The 24,827-nt window shown below is 39.1% G+C and overlaps 1 protein-coding gene across 1 annotated transcript in view; it reads left to right on the top strand.

The window, feature by feature from the left end:
* ak5 (adenylate kinase 5) overlaps positions 1-24,827 on the top strand; it is an 89,605-nt gene that overhangs the window by 42,565 nt on the left and 22,213 nt on the right. Inside the window, exons 7-10 of the mRNA XM_072363976.1 lie at positions 1,634-1,724; positions 8,987-9,060; positions 21,732-21,777; positions 22,616-22,660. Of these exons, the coding sequence (XP_072220077.1) occupies positions 1,634-1,724; positions 8,987-9,060; positions 21,732-21,777; positions 22,616-22,660 (256 nt within the window). The remainder of the gene's footprint in view (positions 1-1,633; positions 1,725-8,986; positions 9,061-21,731; positions 21,778-22,615; positions 22,661-24,827) is intronic.

Here is a 24,827-nt window from a genome sequence, read left to right on the forward strand (position 1 = left end):
GTAAAGAGTCAGTGTGTAGTTCTACAGCTATAGGCAGGAATTACCTCCTGTATCAGTCCTTATTGCAGCAGACCTGAAGAAGCCTCTGACCTAAGACACTGCTGTTTAATTGCTGTTTTGTAGAGGGTGTGCAGTGTTTTCCATCATTTTTAGCAACTTGAGCAACTTTATTGCACAATCAGCTCCAGAGGTGTCCCCAGAGCAGAACCAGCTCTCCTTATCAGTCTGTTCAGCTTCTTTGTGTAAGAAATATCAATTTTGTTTGTGAATGCTTTGATGAACTGGGTTACCCGGCCCAAGTAAGTATTGTGTCGGTTTTTAATGCAGCACGGCTTGGATATCAGTCATGTTATCTACAAACATAGAATTATAGATTACATTTTTTTATAGTATGTGCTCTACATAATGAAATCTCCAAATATTTAGCTTTTTGGTTTGTTAAGAGATGTAATAACTGCTCACCCATGCTGTCCTCCTTGAATACCTCAAACCTTAGCCTTTCACTCTCTTGCTGGCCCCGTCCCAGCTTTTTTTAAAACATTCATGTACAGTTTGTGTCCTCTGCCTGATGAAGAGACGCTATACTAACAAGTTTTCACTCCAAAAAGTTAACGCTGCTAATCCGTCCTTGAAAAATTAGACTCTCTGAAAAGTCCATCGAGTTTCTTGTCAGAATTAATGGATTTTAGAGGTTTCCTATGCTGGTATCTGAACAAATTCTGGTCACGGAGACAATGCATTAAGTCTCTTTTTCTGCTGTGATACAGACAGGGAGAAGTCTGAGCTCCACAAATGGTTTTTGAATGCCACACTCATTGGGGAATACTCAGTCTGATCCCCTCTGCTCCTCTTCTGCAGGTAGACTCAGGGGAGTCTCCCACGCAGTAGACATTAGACAAAGGCTTCTTTTTTTAGGTTGTTACCATAGTAACCTCAGGAGGAAGCTGGCTCTTGGAGGTAGACTATCCTTATCATACATGTCTCCTGACCTCCACTCCCACTACTGACATTCACTCATGTCTTTATTTAGTCTTGACTTAGTAACCCTGCTGAGAGTCACACACCTAAAGATGCAGCAGGAAACAGGGGGTGGTCATATATTCATTTAGATTAGCACAAAGTCGTCTTTTGTCATTTAGCTGATTGTCATCTGCTCTGATGACAGCAAAACGACAGCCAAGAAGCAGAATGGAGGAGAGAGGAAAGTGTCTGTATCAATCAGCCTCCAGTTCACTCACAAACCAAATTCAGCATGGTCCATCTGCAAGAGCTGCATGTGCGAGGGAAGTCAGCCTGTCGTTGAATGATCGGAAAGAGACCAACTGACACAGAGGAGAAGCTAATTAACGTAGTGTTATTAAAGCTTCCAGTGTATGCTGAATACAAAATGACCCGAGTGTGCAGCTGCCAGCATCAGAGCTCATTTCCAACGTTTCATCTTATTAGGAGTCTCATTTCTGATGTCACAGTGGATTAAAAGACAGAGCTCGGTCACAGTGATTTGGTCGTCATGTTTCAGTTTCAGGTCATGAAGGTTTCAGGTTCTCCTGAACAAAAGGTGATGTGTTAAAGTCATTGTCTTGACAGCATAAACTCAGAAGTGAAGATTATTTTTATTTTACTTTCTATTCAGTTGGACGCTGACCGGGACGAGGAGGAGGTCTTCTGTGACATCAGCATGACTTTGGACAACAAGCTGTTTCCCTCCAAAGAGCCTGCTGCTGGTAAGATCACTTTATATTTTCTAACTAATGACACGCCTCTTTAAATGTTAATTATTAGCTTCTGCAAGATTATCTTGTTCAATATTTAAGCCTCAGAGAGAGTTTAGATCAGTGAATCATGTTTGAATTATTAAATGCTGCTTCTGGTGTTAAACACAAGGCAGCCAATATTGTTGGGATTAAAGACTTTTATAAAGTTCTGTAAATTAGGTGTTTGAAAGTACAATTATTTAGAGAACCTTCAGTATGTTCAATTACAAGTTCCCTATTTGATTTTGGTGTCTATAGGAATGAGGAATAAGCTTATTCCTATAGACATGGATTGTTTTTCTTACACTGTTCTGTGTCTTTAAGACATTTGAAGGAGTTCCACAACATTTAGCATGTGTACATGTACAGTGAAGTATAGCTGATCTTGACTATAACATTTAATTGGGCCTCTTTCAGCTTGTTAGCTTAGCTTTTTTTCCGTCGACCTATTAAGCCAAAGACAAAAACATTTAATAAACTACGGTATTCAGATGGCAGTGAATTCATATTTATTCACATTTGTTTTCAGGTTCTTCTGTTATTTAAATTGAACATTTACATGCGGGAACAATTCAACTCCCACCTGCATTATCTGTGTGTTTTAGTCCAGCTATGAGAAGTGTTATTTAATTGCAGAATTTCAGTTGTAGTAACATCTTTACATGTTTAATAAATATAATATGTTATTAGCTGCATTGACATGAAAGTCTTCTGTTGGGGAGAATGACTCCCTGTGGGTTGGACTTTTCCTAAGACTTTTTCATATAAACCAAAGACTGTTGAAGTGAATAAAACCTGTGCATTTCATTCTCTGAAATACATGAATATTATGCCTTTACTTTATTCCAGGATGTATCTGATAAGTTTAATAATAATGTTGCAGATTCACTTGAGTGTCAATGTATTACTAAATATTTTCAGACTGATAGTCTAGGACCATTTCCATGCCATGGCTTTTATTCAAGTATTTCTACACTGGTGTTTGGCTATTTTTGTTTAAATAAGGGAGTAGGTAGAAGTAGCATCAGATATGGGGTATAGTATTACTATTAGCCCAATCCTAATCCTTGAGCCTGCTGCATTACATACTTTACAGTTCTCTGCTCCAATACATCTGATTCAAATGAATGGATCATAATGAGGCTTCTTCAGATCCTGATGTAGAGCAGGGGAAGAGTCCAAAAAGCAAGATAAAAAAAACACCCTTTTAAATTGAGGTCATGATGAATTAAAGAAAAAAAAAACCTGGGTCATGGTTTATTATTGTGTTAGATTGCGTCCCAGTGAGTGTTCCCATACATAAATAATGTTGTCAAAAGAAATTTTTACCTTAATAACCGGGTTACACACACAGTAAGTAACATCCTCCAGTATGTTTACCAGCTACTTGCACATGTCTAAGATCACCAAAAGAGAGAACAAGTGAAAACCAAACACATCACCCACCAGCTGCCTGGTTACCACACGAGTTGGCATAGCAACCGGTGACAGAGGGTTAGCTGCGCTTTGTGAGAAATACAGACTAAACAAGGTTAGAATGTCATGCAGGCTGTTATGCAAGATCTGATAATCAACTGTTTATAGATCTGCGTTCCTGACTGAAAACACCTCATGTTGGTCTGAAGAATGTGATCAGTCTGCGCACTGCAGGTGTTTCTCCACCAATTTCATAACAGGTTTAGTTCTAGGAAGAAATGTTACAGCGAAATTAGTCATCAGAACATGCCTGGTTTTTGTTGCATATCACTCATTATTTTATAACATCATTACAGAGTGTAGGTGCAACTTGTAAATGTGCCCATGGAAGACATTTTGTGTTCTTTACAGATGCATCAAAACTATTTACACTGAATATAAAAAGGAGGAAATGGTTCATTATTACTTTGTAGTTCAGTTATGTTTCAAATGCATATTTTATGTATAGGCTTTTTACTTACACAAGCCCAGAACACGATTAAACAACTTCCTCTTGATTTGACTGATACAGAAACAGTTCTACATTTTCCTCTGATGGAAAGCTAAATAAGAAGTTCGATAACTTTACTCTCTTAGACATCTTTGTGGGCCCCAGGGCAAAGATTTGTGGTTGGGCTGATATTAGCCCCCCACTATAGAGCTTCTCAAAGGTAAATATTGTATTAGATACATGACCCTCACTTTTCTACAGTGGTGAACTGTGGCTGTTAGACAACAAAAGAAACACAAGAATGATGAAAATATTAATTATTATGAAAATAGCTGTTGATTGCCGTGATTGCAGCCGTGCCAGGCGGCTGGCAGCCATTCAACACTCCTATGATGGAAAAACACTACATTTCCTCAAAGCTATTGAACACTAAATATTCAAAAACAGAAGAAAATGTGTTTAATTATTGAAATTCCATTTGACTATGGCCGAAATGGTGATGTGGTGGTCAGCACTATCACCTCACAACAAGAAGGTTCCCATATCAAATTCGGGGGGGGGGGGGCTTTTCTGAATGGATTATACTGCAAATTAACTCTTCGGTTAATGTCTCCAAACAAACTCAGAACAGTTAAAAGCTGCAGCTCAAACCAGCTCAGTCCATGCTGTAGTACACTTGCATACGAGGGGAATCAGGTTATTGACCAAAGTATTTCAGATCCTATGTTACTGTGGGAGGAAACTTTCTTTCTTTCAAGTATGTAAAACGAGAAGCAGAAAGAGTCTGATTGACAGTCTGCATTTCCAAAGCAAAGTGATTTGCTGATGCTTTTTGTGGCCAAAAACACAATTTTTAAAATATCAAACTGATAAAGAAAAAAACGTGGATGAGTACAGTTTTATTAGGCTGTAATAGTGTGGACTTACTCATTTCTACTGTTATGCGGGAGGTATGTAATCCCCAATCGCATTATCTAGGCGTGTTAGTCAGCCTAAAGCTCATAATTAACAAGCTATTTTTTTCTTTTTTTTTAAAGCTTAGTGACAATCAAAACATATTACACAACTCCTCTCCAGTGCAATGTGCTTTATTCACTTTGTTTATCGCTGCTGTGTCAGTACGCGATGTGAAAAAGTTTCTGCCGTCTGAAATCTGCTGTATGGCTTAATTAACCCCCCAGAGAAAATCTTGTGACTGTGGGCTTCATAAATAGCGTAAACTGACTTCTGTATTGTTTTTGATGCATCGTCATGTCACAGCGCAGAGACGCAGCCGCACCGCTGCAGGAAGCCGAGTAAGAACCGAAGGAAGTGATTATAAACGTTGACAATTACAGAAGACCACTCAAGCTGCTTGTTCTTCTTCATTTTAAAAGCAGTCCAGTTTTATTGTGGATAGCTTTTGTAATTCTGTGAACAGTTTGCAACAACACATTCACGCAGGAGGAGACGGAGGCTCGTGTTAGGAGATGCAGAAACACCACGAAGGGGAACGCCAGTATGTTCAGATAAACCGCTGCCCAGTGTGAATGAAAGACTGCATGTTTTTCTGCTTTGAGAAGTTGACTTTTAAGTTAGATTAACCCACAATACACTCAGCTGTTTGCAGCATCAGGCGGTTGAGGCCAAGCACATAAAAAGACACATTTTCAGGAATCCTTCACACTCCTTCGTGCTACTTGACACTCTTGTGCAGCTCCTTTATACACTCTTCAGAGCAATTCTTTTCATGACAGCTTTCAAATACTCAAGAGAGGCAGAGGGAAAGATTTTATAAACATATAGCACTTTAGTCTGACGGAATTTAAAAAATACAAACAAAATGAGCAACATTCAAAGTTTTAATGATTAATAAGACATCTCTCAGTACCAGTGAAAGGCTGCTGAAAACTCTTAATGTTCTCCGCCTGCCTCGTATTTCCTGCTCATGCTGTTTTCACAAGACGGTCAGGTCACGTGTGCACGAACATGCAAACGTGTGCTTCTCTTTTGCAGTAGATGCAGCAGATGGAAACTGCAGCTCCTCTTCCTCTAAATAACCCACCTTTTTCAATGAAAAAAAGATTCCTACGAATAGAGTGATATAAAAGTCCAACATGACCAGTTTTAGAGATTTAGTAGGGTTTTTCTTTACAGGCTGCACCTTACAGTAGGTTTCTCTTTCAGTTTTTTGGTCAGTTTTCTGCACATTTTGGTCTGCATTGCTGCTACTCACTGAAGGTCATATTCTGTCCTTTAAGATGCCTGCAAACTAAGATTTGAGCATCCTGCAGTTCATTAAACTGTCACAAAATGTAATCTGTTGATCAGTGTCCTGGAAGATGAATTTCTTTGTCTTTGTGAATGTCTTTTATGTACATGAACAGGAAAAAAAATTACTGCTTTTTTATGGTCTATTGAAAGATTGTAAGGTGGCAGAGTTATTCATGCTCGTCATCCAGGAGACCACAGTTCTCATTCAGCTCAGTATATTTTACACAACAATTTTCGATCACTATTTACTTTCACTTTCAATAACTGTTTGGTTAGATTTAGGTATGAAAAACTATGTGTTTAGGTAAGGTTCATAGTTGTTGGTTCGAAACAGAGGTCGTAGCACTGCAAGATGGCAAACACCCTAAATTTCCAACATGGTTAGAACTTTGTCCCAGGCACCTCTCTCGCAGTGAAACGTAGAACTTTTGTTTTGGTCCATTTTTTTGTTCCATTGGTGATGTTTTATAAGAGAAAGTCTAAAGCCATGCTTCGGAAGCCTTTAAAGTGTTGTTATGAACTCAAGAGAAGTGAATTTTACCTCATGAAGGGTATAACTGCTGTCCACTCCAGATTCCATTTTATTAGGAGTTATTATGGAGTTGCACTTTCAGGTTTGTTCAAAGCAGTGTGATATCTTTACATTTCTTGAGGTTATTTTTCTCGTGTTTTCTGTGAAGGAGACGCACAATCGGTGCTCCGTCAAGAAAACCGTCCTAAAAGAAGTGCGTTATTTTTTTTAACGAGACACATAAATGCAGACTGATCTGAAATCTGTTTAGTCTGTAGCTTCAGTTTGATATTGTTTTATAGATAAACTGATGTTCTTAAACTGGATCTGATGTGGGAAAGTATGGGGGAAAAGCTGCAGGAAACAAAAAAGATTAAGCAAAAGCTAAAAATAGACTCTTCGAAAGGAGAGATTGGGCTCTGGTCCATCTGCTGCTTGTAGTTCCACCAGCGAGAGGAGGCTGCTGCCACTGTCCTCCGGCCTTGCCATCCACCGTGATTATCAACAGCAGGCATCCTGGACTGAAGTGCCGCTGACGAGCGCAGCCTCTGCCACCTGACATCACATAACAAAACAAAGAACCCCCACACTGTCGTACCTCAGGGCCTCACCTTCCAGGGACGACATGCACTCTGACATGTTGCTGACTCTAAAGTTGTGAGCTGTCAAGAGCACACGGGACAGTTTTTTTTCCCCCTCAGTGCATTCTGAAGCTTTTTATCATAATACATCTAAGAAATTCAAATCTCTCTGGAATCAGCCTGAGCGCCTGAAGCTGCATCGTTGCATAATCTAACGCAGCTTTTTGATCAGGAGGCGATGATGTGCAGGAGAAAAAAAAACACGCCAAAGGAAAGTGTTATTCACAACCCATTACCACAGAGGAAGGATACAAAGATGTGTTAGAATCTTTAACGCCACCTTCCAAGGCAGCTTTATAAAAAAATTAGGTCTGAGTTCAGGTGTTTCTGGTGCTTAAATCAACTTAAATTTGTGGATATGTCACTGTGTGTTTGTCCATGCTTTGCACGCATGTGCAAGACTACATCTGGTAAACTGATGTGAACATGAACAGTACAAATTTAATCAGCTCTTGACAACAAACAGCACCAGTGTTGATAACTGTATTACAATCGTGTTCACTGTGTTCAAGTCCTATATAACAAAAAATGACTCCTGACTCTAAAATGTTTTCTGTTTTTCCATCTTTTAAATGGTGAAAAGCAATCATTTGCCATCTTGTTAAGAGCTATAGATACCTCCCTTTGCACTGAGTAACAAATTAGGAGTTATTAAGCTTAGCAAAAAAAAAAGAAGCCTGAGCAAAGCAAAGTCCTTGCGCATCTTCAAATTACAACAATAATATATGTAAAACGAGGTCATTTCACCTACTTTGGCTTCATTGAGTCTGCAGAGTGTTATTTTCCAAATTGCCCTTGAAAGTGCTCTGCTCATAGCAGCAAGGATTCAGCTTAGCGCTGCTGTTGATGTAGATTTATCGTTGTTCTCGTCTGTTGTGGTGAAAGTAAAGCTGAATAAATCAGATTTGAGCAGGCAGAGCATTGGTTTCACGCTCTGATTGGAACTGCATCTTAAACCAACTCTGAATAAGGTCTGGATTTTTTTTTTTTTTTTAAATCGCATTTCATGCACTTTTTTTGTCATCCAGACTTTCCAAAATCAATTTGGACACAGTCCAAATATGCCAAGAAATAAATAAGTGAATTGTTGTTACAATCCACTGACTTGGCTGAGAGAAACGGTTAGAAAAGAAAAGGGTTTATTAAATTGATTAAACCAGATAATTAAAGTTAAAAACTTAGGCAAAGAGCAACAACGATGGTGATCTCCTGCAAGCTTCACCAGGTATACCTCATATCCACACCTTTTTAAGTTCAGCCAGTGATGCAAAACCAGGCAATGAAGCTCATATACCCCCCAAAGATTGTTGCTCTGCCACTGAAAGAATAGTGTGGTTGATGTCTCTTTACTACTGTTTTGAAGTCTTGACTTTATGATTTTGTCATCTGACTGAAAACCTGAAGCCTCTATGCAAGTCAATGGGTCAATCTTAAGACTCACCCATCCATTATTACGCATAAAATTGTATAGTTTTGAATTATGGATTATGCCATGTTTAACCTCACCAATAACATTTCCCATAGGGACTAAAACTGTTTTCTGCACCAGGCTGTAAAGATGTTAACACTTTATCTTGGGGGACTATGGATGTGTACTCACTGACAGATCCATCCTCTGGTGGTCATTCAAGGAACTGTAGTTTTGGTACTTGCATGTTGCTCCATATTTTCCGTCATGGATGTTGCCACATGCACAGAATACATTTTCAAATGGCTTGATGAGTTTGTGAGGAGTTATGTGTTTGTATTTCTTGCCTCTTGGCTCCAGCCTAATTATTTTTGCACATGAGTCATGAACTAGAACCTAAAACAGTACGGAATAATGTAATGTAATAATGACTAGTTCCAAAACACAAAGCTATGACTTAAGGCCTAAGTACATGACATATTGATGATTGTTGATGGATTTTTCTGTCCACAGGTCCAAGTGAGCTGGATCTCAGTCTGCTGGGTGAAACAAGCAGCCTGGCCGACATAGCCTGCAAGAACTATGAGGTAAGAATATTATGTACAATCACCAACTGGATGAGAATTTAGTGTCGAGGTCCAGTTTTAATTTGAGAAATACAGATGCTTTTTTAAATTCAAAACTCATCATCCCTATAAGTAAGCCCAGAGCTTTCAGCTTCAATTTGCTGAGAAAGGCTGTAGGAAACTGAAGCTTCAGAAATATCTAACTAAACTAAAAGTGTTTACCAGGTTCCACTGATCGACTGTTCACATGTAATGTAAAAAGACGAGAACCCTTCACTATAAAAAGATGTATGATGGGTTTGATTCCCACATCAGAGAATGTGTCTTAAATCGAAAAGCTGTTGTTTTATCTCTTAATTCACTCTTCATGAAAGCCTAGTAAACATCAGCAGCAGCTTGATAGATATTATTCTTTCACTGGGCTGTTTTATGGCATTACAGAAATCCAATTTCAAATCAATCAAGATCTCTATCAAACAAAAGCTCAGCTCTCACATTCTCCCTGCTTTTCACCTACAACATTACATAAATGACAACTGCAAATTAACTTTTCCAAAGAGGCAAAAAATGAGCTCATCATATCGAAGGCAGGGTGATTCAGCACTGCAAATGTCCCGAGATAGCGAGTAATGTTGTGTAATGCTTGGCAACGTTTCACACGAGCTCCATTCCTCCACACAATCTGCAGTCAGTGAAGCAATAACATCGACCTCTGTCTCATTTAACATCCTCAGAGTGTCTGAAAACAACATCTCTGTCCACTTTCTTTTCCTCTAAGAGCAGATGTAGGCTCTTTATTGCTGTTTTCAAACTAGTCAGGGTTTCCTAGCTATACACATTCTCTCTCTGCAGCACCCTTTGTCACATTTAGTCAATTGAAATCTTGGCTGGAGTAGTGGGGAAGTTTTGGCATTTTGTTCAGCAGTAATTCACTGGTAGTCGATTTAGAAAGCTCTCCTCTACAACTCTTCATCTTTTTTCTCTCGTTTCTCCTCTGATGAATAATCCATCCTAGCTTCTTTTCATCAGATTTCAATGACATTTTTTTTCCTCATGAGGATGAGGGTTAAAGCTTTGAGACCTGGGGGCACTTATCTTAAATTTACTATACTTTTACAGATTAGGAAAGCATAAACTATCATGTCCAAACTGGCCTTCATGCTTTTTAGGGGACTTGAGGAGGGGGTTATTCTATATGACTGTAATTATTGTCTATATTCAAACACTGATCTTATAGCAGTGTTTATTGAAGGAGCATCACACATTCTGGAAAAGAATAAATGGGTTAACGTAATAGGGAATAAATTAAAGAAAACCAAAAATTGCTTCCCAACTAATTTAGCTTTTTATAAAACGCATTATACTTCTAATGATATTACATAAAAACTGATGCATAAAATACTTAAAAAGTGCAGAATATAGGTAAATACAGAATGTACAAGTGTTCATTTATAAACCTTTGTGAAAAATATAGGAAAAATTATTATTTTATGTTGTTATTTTTTCTCATATTAGAGCATTTATTGATGTACTGCAACTGATTTTCTGAATAACTTCTTACTACTTCAAAGGTTTTTTAACTTGTTGTTGTTTAGGGATCCAGAAAGTGTCGTAACCATCTCTTTTTTCGCACTTTGCGTCATAGAATAGATTTTTTTTTATACATTTGAATTTGTCATTTTGACAATGTGAATTCATGCTCTAAGACATATTTTTTAAGAATGTCTTCTGACCTCTTACTGCGCAGGTATGGCCTATTAGCTTTTGTTCTCCTTGCTACTCCTACACTAAGCCATGGGAGAGGAAGCGTCATACAGTGGGGTTCCTTCTTAGCAGTAGGAAAAGCATATTTTAAGTGAAAGATGAATGCAGCCAAATCTAGAAAGCTTCTTGAGGGAAAACTAGCTCCAGAGGAAAGCAGACAGAGTTTAACTTTCAGAACCCAAAACACAGACTTAAAACTTCCGAGAACATCTGTGGAGAGACCTGTGATGAACCCAGGCAGATGAGCCACACAGAATCTGTCAGGTATAATGTTTTAAACTCAAATCCAGGTGTTCAGACTCGCCAGATAAGAATTGCCTGTATGATTGCAGCTAAATTGAGCTCTGCAGTTTGCAAAACAAATACAAACTTTGCTTTGTAAAGAATTTGTAGAAGTTCCTAAAAAAAAGTTTGGACTGATGTGGTGAGATCATAGAAGAAACTTGATATTCAAGCTCAATGCTGTTTGATCTCCATGAGTCATGTTCACAAATTGAATTACTCTCACAGCCAGGTGCTTTGTTACCTGAGAGCCAGCATCCTGCTGGGTGTCTCCAGGGCTTTGTGGTTGACTGTGATTTCCTAATAAAACACTCTTTGTCATGCCAGATAAAGGTGACCTTTAAATGAGGCTGATCGATAATTAAATGATGCCATCTACTCATTATTCAAACACATTCAAAGCCTGGATAAAGGCTGCTCTATCCATACTATGACGTGGTAATCCTTGAAGAGGAACTACAGAGTGGCTTCAAGGCAAGTAGAGTGCTAACAAAACCAGGCAGAACAGCTCACTGAAAACGGTGATGACCCAGTGCAACCCTTTCTGTGTTGATCAGTGACACAGTTTTTCTCTGTGAGGTTGAACAAAACCACCGGGCCGCCTTGTCAACCCTCATTTGTGGCGTCTGATATCAGAAGGAGATGGAATTTGCAGTGTTCTGATCAAAGAGGGGCGCAGAGGAATGAGGCAGCAAGACAGAGTGGATATTTTTGACATGGTGCCAAATCTCCGGGACATAACCTGCAACAATTCGAGCAGGAATTTGTTCATAAATAATGCTTTTGTTCTTTCCCATTAATAACTGATCACATATAGAAAACAAACATGCAATTTCTAAGTGTGGTTTGGGTGACTCAACTCCACTCAAAAAGCATTTATCGTTGGTCTCTTGTTTTGCAGCAGCAGATTTAATTAAATGGAAAAAAGTGGATTTTTTCTGACCTCTTTTTGTGCTCCATCACAGTAACTTTTGTATTAAAGAGAGGAGAAGCTAGTTTGCAGCCTGGGCTGTGCTTTTACTAATATGAAAGCTTATAATTCATAATGTGTACAACACTGACTGTATCCATCCATTGCAAGTGAGCAGGGAATTGACATTATTGTGTTGAAGCTGCTGTACTCCTTAATGTCGCTGTGTCATATCCGATTAAAGCACAGTTCATTTGAATCTCATGGGCTTTAGCAATGCTTTCTTTGCTGATGAAAGAAAAGCCACACTGCAGCCACTATTGCCATATCCATAAAACCAAAGATTAATTTGCAAATGCAGCTAAAGTCTGAACAATAAGTGCATCCACAGCCAGAGCTACTGCCAGCAGAGCCAGGATGAGCAGCTGCAGCTGAGCCCACAGCCACTGGCTGTATGCTGTCACAGCTCGACCTTATGAGAGGAGTAATGAGCAATCATCTGAGGAGTAATATCTTCAATTTTTACAAGATCCTCATAATGTATCCCTAAAATGTCAGCATCACACCTGCTCTGAAATAAAGGGAAATAAGAAAACTACAGCAAGGAAATGCTGAAGAAGTGCAGAAAAGAATTACCCACTGTGACCCTTCAGAGGCTCTTTAAACAATGAAAAAAGGGCAAAAACTAATTAGTATTACCACTTTCCTCTGTGACATTAACCCCTTAATTTCGACTGTAGTTTGTTTTCATTTTCCAACGGAAAATGACCTTAAATTTAGTCAGTAAATCTACAAAACTGTAAGGCCAAAGTGAACATGAGCGGACTGTATGGATGAGTTTAAAGTCCACAGCATAGGTAAAGCTGAAAGAATCTGCAACATTTTGCAGCCTTAAAAAACATGGTGTGTGTTGTGTTTTATTAATAGATACAAGCTGGTTCCAGTACAGGTGGAAGAAAATTAAATATTGAAAGAAGGCCATGAAAAGTGAGCAGTGAGTCACAACAGACACAGCTAATTTCCAATGAGGTGCTCCAGACATTTTTACGTTCTTTGCTCTTCTTTTAAGGAGGACAGAATCCACATTTATCAACCTTGCAGAGAAAATGTTTAAATTCTGTCTTATGAATAAAATTCAGAATTCATTGCTTAAGTACAGATAAAAAAAAATACATATTTATCAAACATGCTCATGCTGGTCATATGCACTTTAATAAGTAATCACCTGTTAATAAATCCGTCATATTCCAAACCACCGTGCTCATGGCATTCATGGTCATTTACACTGGAATGTCCTTTTTTTTTAAATAAATTTTACAAGGACAGAGCACAACAGAACTCATACCTTTGGACACACATATTGCCAAAATCATTGGAAATACATTCACTTTTGACTTGTTGCTGGTTTCTCTGAAATAACTGTCATGTGGGAAATGACAATCAACATAGATGGTGTAATCCGGCTGTTTGAGACACGCTCCATTTGTCTGCCGTCTCATGCTTGCAAGTGCTGGTGTCTTAAAAACCCCAGCGTGGACAAGACTTGCACTGCACCAGCTTTCATTTAATTAATATCTTTCTGCAACAAAGAGTCCAAATCACAGCATTCCATGTGATTAAACAGGATCTCTTTTTGGGGGCGGTATCTGCTCAGAGGTGCTCTCTCCAAGCAGGTAAACGCACTCTGAAGACGCGTTTACCTGCTTACCAAACCTTCTAATAAGACCAGATCGGCCATGATTTGTCTTCAATTATCTGCCTGTCACAGGTGTCTTTCGTAAGTTTTGACACCGGTTAGGCTGCATGTCTGTTTCTACCTAAACGTACTTACTTAGTAATTATTCATTTAAGGAAATAAAGAAATTATGAGGATGATGAGATGGGTTTTTTATGCTAACAATGCTTTCCATCTGCAGTTTCCTTCTTCACCCACTAGATTATGTACATATACATGCTGTGCACACATTCCTACATTTTAGCTGGTAAATTCCAGATATTGTGCGGGAATGTTCTCAAATACTCATTACGCACACATCCATGCACATGAACAATTAATAAATGAAGGCCCTGGTCTGTTTAAAGCAATGCTGTATCAAAGCTGCACCTAAAACCAGCCCTCAGCTACTCATATAGGGGCCTGAATATGTTGATACATGTCAACCTTGAACACTAGCACATAAGTTGAAGCCTGGAAGACTGATTTACTATCCTTCAAAACAAGAATGCAGCTGTCTTGGAAATATTCCAACGTACAGCTGCAGCATTGTTTAAGTCACAGTTGTTTCAGTACCTTCACTGTGTTCTAGCTCTCATAATCTCTCCACCGCTTGGCATGAAGTGTAAAAGATATGGATTTTTAGATCATGTTTTATATACGTTTGGAATGTGGAATCTCTGAAAACAGACGTATACGCTCGTTACTGTCACCATTTCTCGACAGTTACATCTAAACCGAATCGATCAACAATATTGGAATCTCTTCAAACACATCATACAAGAAGAGTCACTGCAGATGAATAAAGGGGATGACTCATTTCAAAGTCTGCAGATTTCTTAAAGGTTAAACAGCTTTGTTCACTGCCACTCTCAGTGATAAATATGCAGGATGCCTGCTGTATGAAGAGCATTCTCCAGCCGACCCAAGAGTCTCAAGACTCATTTTAACGACATGATAGTTCAATACTGCGTCCAGAGGTTTGAAATAAATGAGCTGAGGGCGACAGCAGCAGTTTATTTAATTTGATCATACGGGTGACTCACCAAGACAGTTTGATGAGAAGAAATTGTTTCCACAACTGGAGACAGAGGCATCTTTTGCTGTCGCTAACAAAGTCATCATCTGGAGATGTCTAGAGTTTTAGCCTCTTAAACACAGTCAATTAAACATTTTTGGTTAAGTCGCAACAACAATTTAGATGGGAATTTTATTCAATTTGGTATATACATATATACCAACGGATATACATGTATAACAATATTTCCCTTTAGTTTCTTTTTCTGTGTGTCTCACTGATTGGATGGAACAACCTCAGATTTGCCTCTTTCAAACACCAAATTCACCAAAAATATGTCCCACTGAGCAGTTACAGCAGCTTCTTATGCATTAATAGGTTAAGGAGCAAGACTGCAAGGAGCAAGACTGCATGGCTTCATCCATCATCCATAATGGATTACAGATTTGGTGCATTAATGGGCTGAAGTGCCTTAATTGTGTTACAAATGTGTTACAAATAGGAAACATTTATGTTACAGCAGACTTGATTATGTTAAAAAAAAAATTGTTTCTGTTTACATTGCAATGCATAACTTTAAAGCAACCCTTGGAAAGTTTGTGAACGTGTTCTGAAGTACATTGATTTTCGTGTTGCACATTTCTGGGCCTGAAACTGCCCTAAGCTCCCAGAGGCTGAGGTAGAAAATTGTTGCAACTCTACACTCTACTCTATGCAGTTAAGCATCCAGTGTGTAGGATTCAGTTGGATTCATAAACAGAAATGCAAAATAAGATTAATAACAATGTTATTGTTGGTTGCTGCTTGAAGGTGTTGATGTTAGCACTATCGCATCACAGCAAGAGCGTTCCTGGTTTGAATCTCACCTGTGGCCTTTCTGTGTGGAGTTTGCATGTTCTCCCCATGTGTTCTCCTGCTTCCTCCCAATGCCCAATAACATGCGTGTTAGATTAATTGGTGACTCTACATCAACCCTGGGAGTGAGTGTGCATGGTTGTTTGTGGCCATGTGATGGACTGGTGACCTATCCAGGATGTACCCACCTCTTGCCCAACGGCAGCTGGAATTGGCTCCACCCCCCTCGACACTGAATTTGACCGCCTCCCAAGCAAGCATTTCAGATCTTTTCTTCATATTTTTAGTCGCATGAGTTTTCCCACATACTTTGAAGGCATCACCACCTGATGTCTCATGATTCTCTAAAAATGCAATTCATATGCAATATGAGCATCAGTTAGATATCAAATATTTAAGGCCCGACTCTAAGGGCTTCCTCAAGATCAATGCTTTGCTTGGAGGAGGTCCTGATGGCCGACGTGTTGATTACTAAAGTGGACTCCATATGATGCCGGCGTCTGCAGAACCTTTTCATTTTTTCATATTTAATATTTATCAATTACCAAGCTGAGAAGATAATGTGAGGCCTTTTAAAGCAATAAAGGTTTTAGATGGTCTTTCAAAGAAACTGCAACGGATACTGATGTCATTTTAGGAACCGTTTTTCCCACTGTCCTCTTATAAAATGCCTTGTGAGTGTGTTTGTCTTCACTGCATTACATTAAGAACTGAAGCTAATGATGTAATCTTTCAGGAAATTTAGTTCAAAATTAAAGGACCTGTTAAATAAAATGTTACTGCAAATTTTAAACCCCAGATTAAACATTTCTTTAAGGTCTAAGAAATGTCTCAGTATCCTCCAACAGGTTATTTAGTGGAGTTTAATAAGTGTCACACCAACAGTGTTTCTTACCAGGTATTTTGATGCGTTTATATACATATTTGTTCTCCATCACGTGGAAGCAACGCATGCTGTGCATGTGTTTCTGCCTCTGAGTCATCAGACCATTTGGTGGAACCCACATGCCAAGCTGGCTTGTTGCTGGCACCCAACACTCCCCCGTGCAGAAAGCATATCCATGCTCTGCTTGTCTTTACCCCGTGTCTCCACTATTCTCCAGCTACAGCTACACTTGAACTCTCTGCAAGCAGGGAAATGTTGAAATCCCAACCTTTGCAATCAGAGCAGTGTGAGGTCAAGAGTTGGCTGTAGATGGAAATGTCAGGAGAAGCTGTTTTTCTGATGTCTGTCAGGAGATCGTGTTTGATTTCTGTTTTCTGGCAGTTTCTGGATCTCTGGATAGCTTGATTATCGTCTGCTTCAGAGCATCAGTTCAGTTCAGCACTTCGACTGTTGCTACACTAAGGGGAGTAGTTCATGGACGAAAACATTTGTATATTCATTAAATACTAATATGTCTTCTCGGGAACAGAAAAAGGCTTTACTTTGAATTATTTTGTAATCTCGTCTTCTTCATTCACAACAGATCAACATTACCCACTGTGGGTCATTGGTGTACTTGCTGATCTATTCCCCCATTTCTCCAAAATCAAAATGACAAATATACTCTTTGTCTGTCCTCTTCAGAGCACATCTGCGTTAGCTGGATAATGTCATTTGTCACAAATCACCAAATCTGTTACAAATCATTTCAGCAAAATAGATTGAATTTGCTTAAAAATTTAGCTACAATAGGATACAATGGGTTGGGTCAGCATAATCTCCTTGTTATGTTTCATGGTGTTTAAGCCTAAACCAAGAAAGTAAACTGAGGTGAAAACACAGCCTGACCGACATGGCTCAGCTACAACAGGGATCTGAAAACAGGGAGTTTTTTCACAGCGGGAGCAAATTACAAACAAAGGGCCGATGTGATGATTGGCCAATAGATTCCAGCTGTGCAGGGAGAGCAGAAAACAAGCCCACCCAAGGAAGCGACTGAGGAAGTGAAACAAGAAAACAAGTCATAACACAACAAATCACCCCTAAAACGAACTGAACAAAGCCTAACACAGAGAATATGAACACTTGAATTAAATTTATCCAACTCACATAATCAACTCGGATCAACAAGGACACACTCTCAGCGGCTACCTGGGTAATTTCCAGACTGACCACTTGTGAGTGATTTGTACTAAAGAGCTGGCTGAATAACTCTAAGGTCCAGGTGAAAGGTTTCAGTTATTTGCATTTTCACGTGCAAAAATGTAAAGAAAATGTTTTGAAAACTTCCGGTCTGCAGTGCCTGTGTGAAAACGACTCCAGTGATCAGTCAGCCGGACCTCGGCCCTAAGTAGATTTAGTCTCCCGATGCTTTGCTCTCGTCAGAAACATTACAGCTGTTAGAGGACTTTGTTGGATGTAAACATTTTACTTGGCGGTGTACTTTGAGTCAAATATGTTGAGAGGACCACGTGTGATGAAATGCGGCTGATTCTCCTGGAAGTTTGGTGTCGTAAACATTGTGACGTAGTTATTTAGTATCAGGGCCTCACACTTATGTTCAGCCAGGTTAAAAATATGTGGACCTTCTTGGACTTAGCAGAATACTGCAGCACACAATGATAATTTGTCAAAAACAAGAAGAAAATTGTTTGTTCTTGTTGTTTTTGAGCACCTGTTTTTATTCATTGTGCCGACACCTTTTCTGGGTCTTGTTTTTGCCAACATAGGGATGTATTAAGGCCATGTGACACCAAAACGATTCTACTAAATTACCTCAGCTCAGTTTGTAATGCCAATGTGTATTTCTATCCACACAGAGCTGGCAGGCAGCTCGCAAGTAATTTGCAGTCTCACAATCTTCACAGACACACTTGCTTTTCACTGGAACATGAAATAAATCATGGAGGTGGTGAAGCTCATGATGTATTGTTTGGGCTGTAGACAGCAGTTGCTTGTTTCAGATCTTTGCAAATGTGTTGCACGATTTGAGGGATTTTGAATGCCAACCGACACACTGGTGCAAAAACCGACTCTTCACGACTGTGCTAAGCTCTATTTGAATTATTCATCAGCATTTTAATTTTAACCTTTTCTGCTTTGTAATGATTTAAACAGAAATGAGGCAGCAATTAACTGAGAAGTCCATTTGCCATCTCAGCCCGAAATATTTGTCCCCTCATATTATCCCAGTTTTTTGGGGAGTTTTTTACAATAGAATAGTTTTTGTTAGATATTGGACTGAATGATTTGGCTTAAACAGCTGGTGAACACGTAAACATTATGAAATCACGACATTCTTGTTACTGTAAATGTTAAATTTATCTTCAAGGTTTTTCAAGCTTCAGGGATTCAAGAGTATCAAGAAGAAAATTAAGCAATTAGAGGCATAGATTATTAGAATATTTCTGTTTTACCAGTGGGTCTGAAACGTGTTTCTAATACCTTAAAGTTCCATTATTCGTGCTTGCAGGCCACAGCAAAGACGCTCTGATAAAGCAGCGGCTTCAACCAGTGAACATAAACTCCTTTTTAACTCTTAAACCCTCTAAGAGGTGGTTTGATTTTCCATTGCCAGAGAGTGAAAAATATCACATCACACACCAATGTCCTGATATCACCGGTGTTGTTTAGAGACACTGTTTTAAACAACAGTCGTGTCTTTTCCAAATGCTGACTAGTATTAATGGGCGCTGCTTCAAACAGGATTTATACTCTTCGCTTCGTATTGTGTATACGTATAAACTCCTCCAGCTTGTCATATTTAAAACACCCAACGATGTTTATAAAAGAAAGTTGCAAACGCCGTTTATAATTTCAGTTGAAAGAGACGAATTTGAATGCCGCTCAAAGCTTTATGTATTCTGTCTGGTCTCCATTAAGCTGCAGTGAAACAGCCCATATTATGCTCTTTCATTTTGTTTTAGGTTTATGATAGAAGACGTTATTTTTTCTAATTTTGCTCATTGCTGCTGCACGTCTTGTCACCTTGTGTCCGAAACGCCACTAAAATACCTTGTATACTCTGATTGGTCCAAAATGGTCGAACGCGAGGCAGCAGCTCTGTTCTTCGAGTTTGTTCAAGTGACTTTGCAATTGTGCTCCATGATGATATCATTAAGTAAAAGAAGAAAAGGCCAGACTTCAAACAAGGAATGACAGGCAGTTAAGGAGCCCTGCCTTCTGTTGGAGAGAATGAGACGCTTTGGTTTGGACTTGTGGCGTTAAAACCCTAAGCCAACCCTAACCCTTTAGTGTTTCAGCTTTAACCTAATGTGAAATAATACGAATTTATGACTCTTTAACAGTTAACACTTGACTCATTAGTCTCTCATTTGTGCCAGAATGATGCAGATGGCCAAAGCTTGAGAGGATAGTGACAGAGACCCGCAGCCATCGACTGTGACTAAGTCATTTCTGAAAATGGTCCCCAACACGTGAAGCTGTTATTTGTTTGTATATTTGTTTGACAGAAAAAGTTTGTTGTGAGCTTATCACTCGATAGTCATGACTGTGTGCTTGAGGCTTTTGAGTTTCAGTCCTCCTCCGAACTCCAACCATGAGTTCACTCCAGGGAGACAGAGGGAGACTCAGTCAAACTCAAACTCATTCTTCCTTCTCCCAGATACAGTTGATCTATTTGTTCTATCTTCCTTTGTCTCTAAGAAACAGTTTGTCGGAATGCATCAAATAACATGCTGGCCCAAAATAAATGTGTTACTACTTGGCACGTGCAGCTTGAGTCAAAGGCGAAGAGTGAGGCCGATAAATCTTAACGGATGGGGTGAGACAGCCTTTAAAGAACATCTAAACTGTTAGCCAAAAAAGTTACAGAAGCGGTTGGGTGCAGACTTCCCACACTTCAACTTTAAAGAACAAGGTTTTCAAAGTTAACCATCCAATAAGCTGTTTGGGCACAGCCATATTCGACCTTTCCTGTGTCCTTTTTCCAGATACTCTAGACAGTATCTGGACATGTGCCATCACCCCACATCGGCAGGGTCTGAACACACATAACAGCACTCGAACAAAAGGCAAAGTTGACTTCCAGCTGCCAGACCATCTGTCCCTGCAGTCGACTCCTGTGCAACAAGACATATCTCACCAGTGCAGAGGGGGAACGTAGCATGTATGTTATACAGCAAGGGAAAAAGTACAACTGCATCATGTTTTTAAGTCAAGTCAAACAGAGCTGGTCTGTCTGGAGTCGTGATCCTCAGTTGCTCTTCAGTTCCGTCTCTCCACATTGTTATGAAAGCTTGGATAGATGAACATGACAAATGAGAAAAGACACTTTGTACCTCCAAATATAAACTACTGCAAATTGATGTATTTTTCACTTATCTGGTCCCAAGTGAAATATTAATGGTTCCAAACTCTTGACTCTTCACTTGCTGTCTGGTGCATCTTTCATGTTTGAAAGCCTCAGTTGTGGAAATTCAGTATCTTTGTGACCATCTTTTCCAAGTTGATTTTAAAAAATGACTTTCTGTAACCACAGGTGAAAAACCCAAAACATTTCCACACATTTTATAAGCTTAACTGTTTATTTCACCTCTTTTTTACTAGAGTTTTGGCTTGTTTTTATTATTATTATGAATTATGGTGCACTTAAGGGTAAAATAATGCCGAGTATGTTTTATAGGAGCTCATAGTTTCTGCAGACACTTCCCCCTTAAATACTTTTAAGGATGCTGAAGTTGCTCCGAAATTTAAAAAAAAGTACTGGAGGAGAAATTTTTGGGATTTAGTTGTAAACATCTTTTTTGAAACCCAGTTTCATTTTATATTATACTAACATTAAAATGTGGTGAAGTTTAGTTTCACCACAGCTTCACCACAGCTACTTTAGCTTCTAAAAGCCCACAAAACACATGATAATGCCATGGCAGTTATTTTGATCTAGTTTCTACAAATCTCTGGTTTTAGCTTTAAACCAATGTGCTAATTTATTTCTGAATGAGACTGTACGAATGAAATAATGACGTTTATTATCAACTTCTGTGTGGGGGATTGTTTCTCTTCTATGATGAATAGCCATATACAGCCCGGGAAGTGAAATATACAAGCAGGTATAACCTTTGAAATGGGTGTAATATAGTTAAAGATGTTTTTAAAAAATGTAAATTAAAAATAAGAACATACATAAAAACCAAAAATATGACTATACTCTACATATAGTACATTATACTGTTGTTAATCTTAAATTTCTGTTTTTCTCCAGGTTGAGGAAGAGGAGGAAGTTGGCTATGCTGAAGGAACCACAGAAAGTGAGTTTATTCAGTCTTTGGTTTTTCACTTCAAAGGCGAGGAAACTACGGTAACATTCTTTCCCCTTTATATGTCCTCTGTGAGAAAAATACACCAGCATATCTCCTCCTGCCGTCATAAGCTGCTGACTGACTCCATTCGGCTTTTCAACACAACCGCACAAACTGTCCCTTCTCTGTAAATGCCACAAGTGTCATGTAGCTTTAATGCTATTGACCAGGCGTCTGAATGAACCTCCCTCTGCAGCCCTGTGAGCATACGTGTCTGTGTGTGTGTGCGTCGCTCTGCATCAACAGTATTGATTGGGTGACGTCGGGGGAGGCTCGCCTGTTGATTCACTACTGCCAGTCAGATCTGATGTTTATCTCATCAGCTGCACTAACGTCTCCCTGCAGCAGCATGAGACTGACAGGAGGACAAGCCTGCATTTGTTTTGCATGTTGACTTCTGGATTTGCATGAGCTGCACGTAACACATGAAATGAATTGTGTCTACCAGGTGTAATCATTTTTTCTGTGGTGAGATTTTGCATTGTGTGGCCAACAGTGGCATGGAAAAACAGAAACATTAACGTGATATAACGTCCTCATGTGATGCACAGTGCCTCTGTATATCTGCAGATTTCCTGTAAAATTCGTCAGCCCCAGTTACCTAATCAGGTCCCGCCCACTAGTCAGATTCAGGTTTGAAAGGTTTAGAATAAGGCCTTTCGTCGTCATGATAAAGATTTAATTAAAAGAGCAGGGAATGAATTGTGTCCTCACAAAGACAGCAGTACAAGGATGCGTTTGCTGCTCTGCACCACATGTTAAACTGAGATTTTCTCACTTCCGACAGGTTATTGTACAGAACAGAAGAAACCAAAGGTCATCTTCATGATGGGTATGTAACCCCCAACACACACACACACACACACACGAAACATGCAAATATTTCAGCACTGCTACAACACGCCTCATTAGCAAGATAAAAATGAGACTACAATGACCAGCTGTTGATTGTTCAGCGGGCTGCTCATTAAACTGGCCTCATACACACACACACACATTCATTCAGACTTCAGCTCAAATGAAAAGTCTGCATTCAGGATTGTTTCTGGAGGGAAAGAAGTGAATGCTTGTTCTCTGTATGAAAATTCTCAACTAGACTCAAATGGGCTCTGCAGATGTTCCAAAGTTCCATCTGTTTGCATTCTTTTGTAAAACAGTAAAGCATAAATGTGTATTAAGACAAAGCTGCTCTCTTTCACATACTTTTGTTTCTTTTGTGTGGCGGCTGAAATAAAAAGACACCCATTGTTACTATGTGTTGCCTTCTGGTCTCATAAAGCATGTCGTGAGTGTCGCTCTGCTCTAATAAAATCCTGATTTTATAGCCGCAGCGTCACCTGACAAAATCACCATTAAAGAAACTTACAGACAACATCTGTGCAGGGAATTCAGCTACAGGTACGATGATCACCCGCAAAGAAAAATAGCCTGATTCCAGTTCTGTGCATGTAAACTGTTACAAGGACTTTGGTCCAGTAAAATGCAAAAGTGGAGCTGTAATCTCAACTCACCTGTGCACGTAACCCTGCTCAGTGTGTCCCAGCTTAATGACTGGTACTGTACATCAGATGAAAAACGTAAAGGTCCATCCTATACTGATGCAGCTGTGTTATGTAAGGTTGGTTTCTAGCACCATTGAAGTTATTTGCATAAAACAGTTCTATTTCGTCAGTTTGGGGCTGTTTTCATGTTGCCAGATCAAATAAGGGATTATAAACGGGTGGAGCACATGCAATAGGAGTTTAAATCTCTAAATCTCAGTCACATAATTCATGGTTCCAAGCTGAATTACGGCTCTTTAACAGCCAGATCTAAGACAGCGTTTTTATACTGCTGACAAACATCAAAGGAAGTCAATCAAATTGTGTAACCAGCTTAAGTTAAGATTCAGCAACGATATTGTTAACACAGTCACAGTTCCCAGTCTGTGCAATGTGACAATTAGCTTCTTCTGTTTGTTTTACGTCACTTTAAACTGAACGTTGACTCTTGGACAGCTGGTCGGACAAAACAAGACTTTTGAAACAGATAAAAATCTGATGTGAAAACTAAAAGTTTTCTGGACACATTTGGTCTCTTTTTCAAGCCAGATGTTTGCTTTTATTAATCTTTTCTATTGAGCAAATTGTGATAAAATGCATTTTGGCCAAACAAAACAAGACAATTAAAGACATCAGTTAAGAAACCTATGGACATCTGTTCACTCATTTCTTTACATTTCAGTCTGTCAACCTCGATAAATACAACTAAAATCAGAAAAATCTGGAACAAATGCAACTTTGAAGCAACACCAACGATGTGGTCATTTAAATATCATTTAATCAGCTCTCCGTGTGTGTTTGTGTGTTCTGTGTCACAGCTGTGAGGTGTTAAAGCTAACATGAAAAATCCCACTGATCTTTATTAGCACCAGTTTGTCTGAATATTTGAGACGCAGACATTGAACCAGACAAAGAGCTTTTCAGATAATTGGAGGAAAATGTCACCTGCATATAAAGCAACTGTCATCCAGACTCAGATGTGTCCCCTGAGCAGGTTTTAAACCACATAATGAGAGGGCAGCCACAATTACAATTCAATCTCTTTAAAGCCATTTGCCATCCTGCAGAAAACAGGAAGTTCAGCTTTTGTTGCAAGTGTCATCTACTTTGTCTCATCTGAGGGGAGCCGGACATTAGTTTACCCTGCTGTGACTTCCTATTTTCAAACTCCAAAAAGCTCGAAACCAGCACGTTTCTCTGCTCTTCAACCCACAGTTTCTACTTTCTTTCCGAATCTCTAGGTGTTACTTACACCTCTTGTTCAGTAGACATTAAGTTGTCAAAACTGCTTTGATTTAAAGCTGAAAGAGAAGTTTTATCCTATATCATTTTTCTTCACATACTGTTACAAAAATGGTGGGAAAGGTTGCCCTGAAATCGTCATTTCTTTATGTTAAAGACACCATGAAACAATCAGAAACCATCATACGACGATGCTGTTTCTTCCTCTGTGACTTA

The sequence above is a fragment of the Leuresthes tenuis genome, unplaced genomic scaffold (assembly GCF_036924035.1).
Source record: "Leuresthes tenuis unplaced genomic scaffold, fLeuTen1.0.hap1 SCAF_14, whole genome shotgun sequence".
NCBI classification, from domain to species: domain Eukaryota; kingdom Metazoa; phylum Chordata; class Actinopteri; order Atheriniformes; family Atherinopsidae; genus Leuresthes; species Leuresthes tenuis.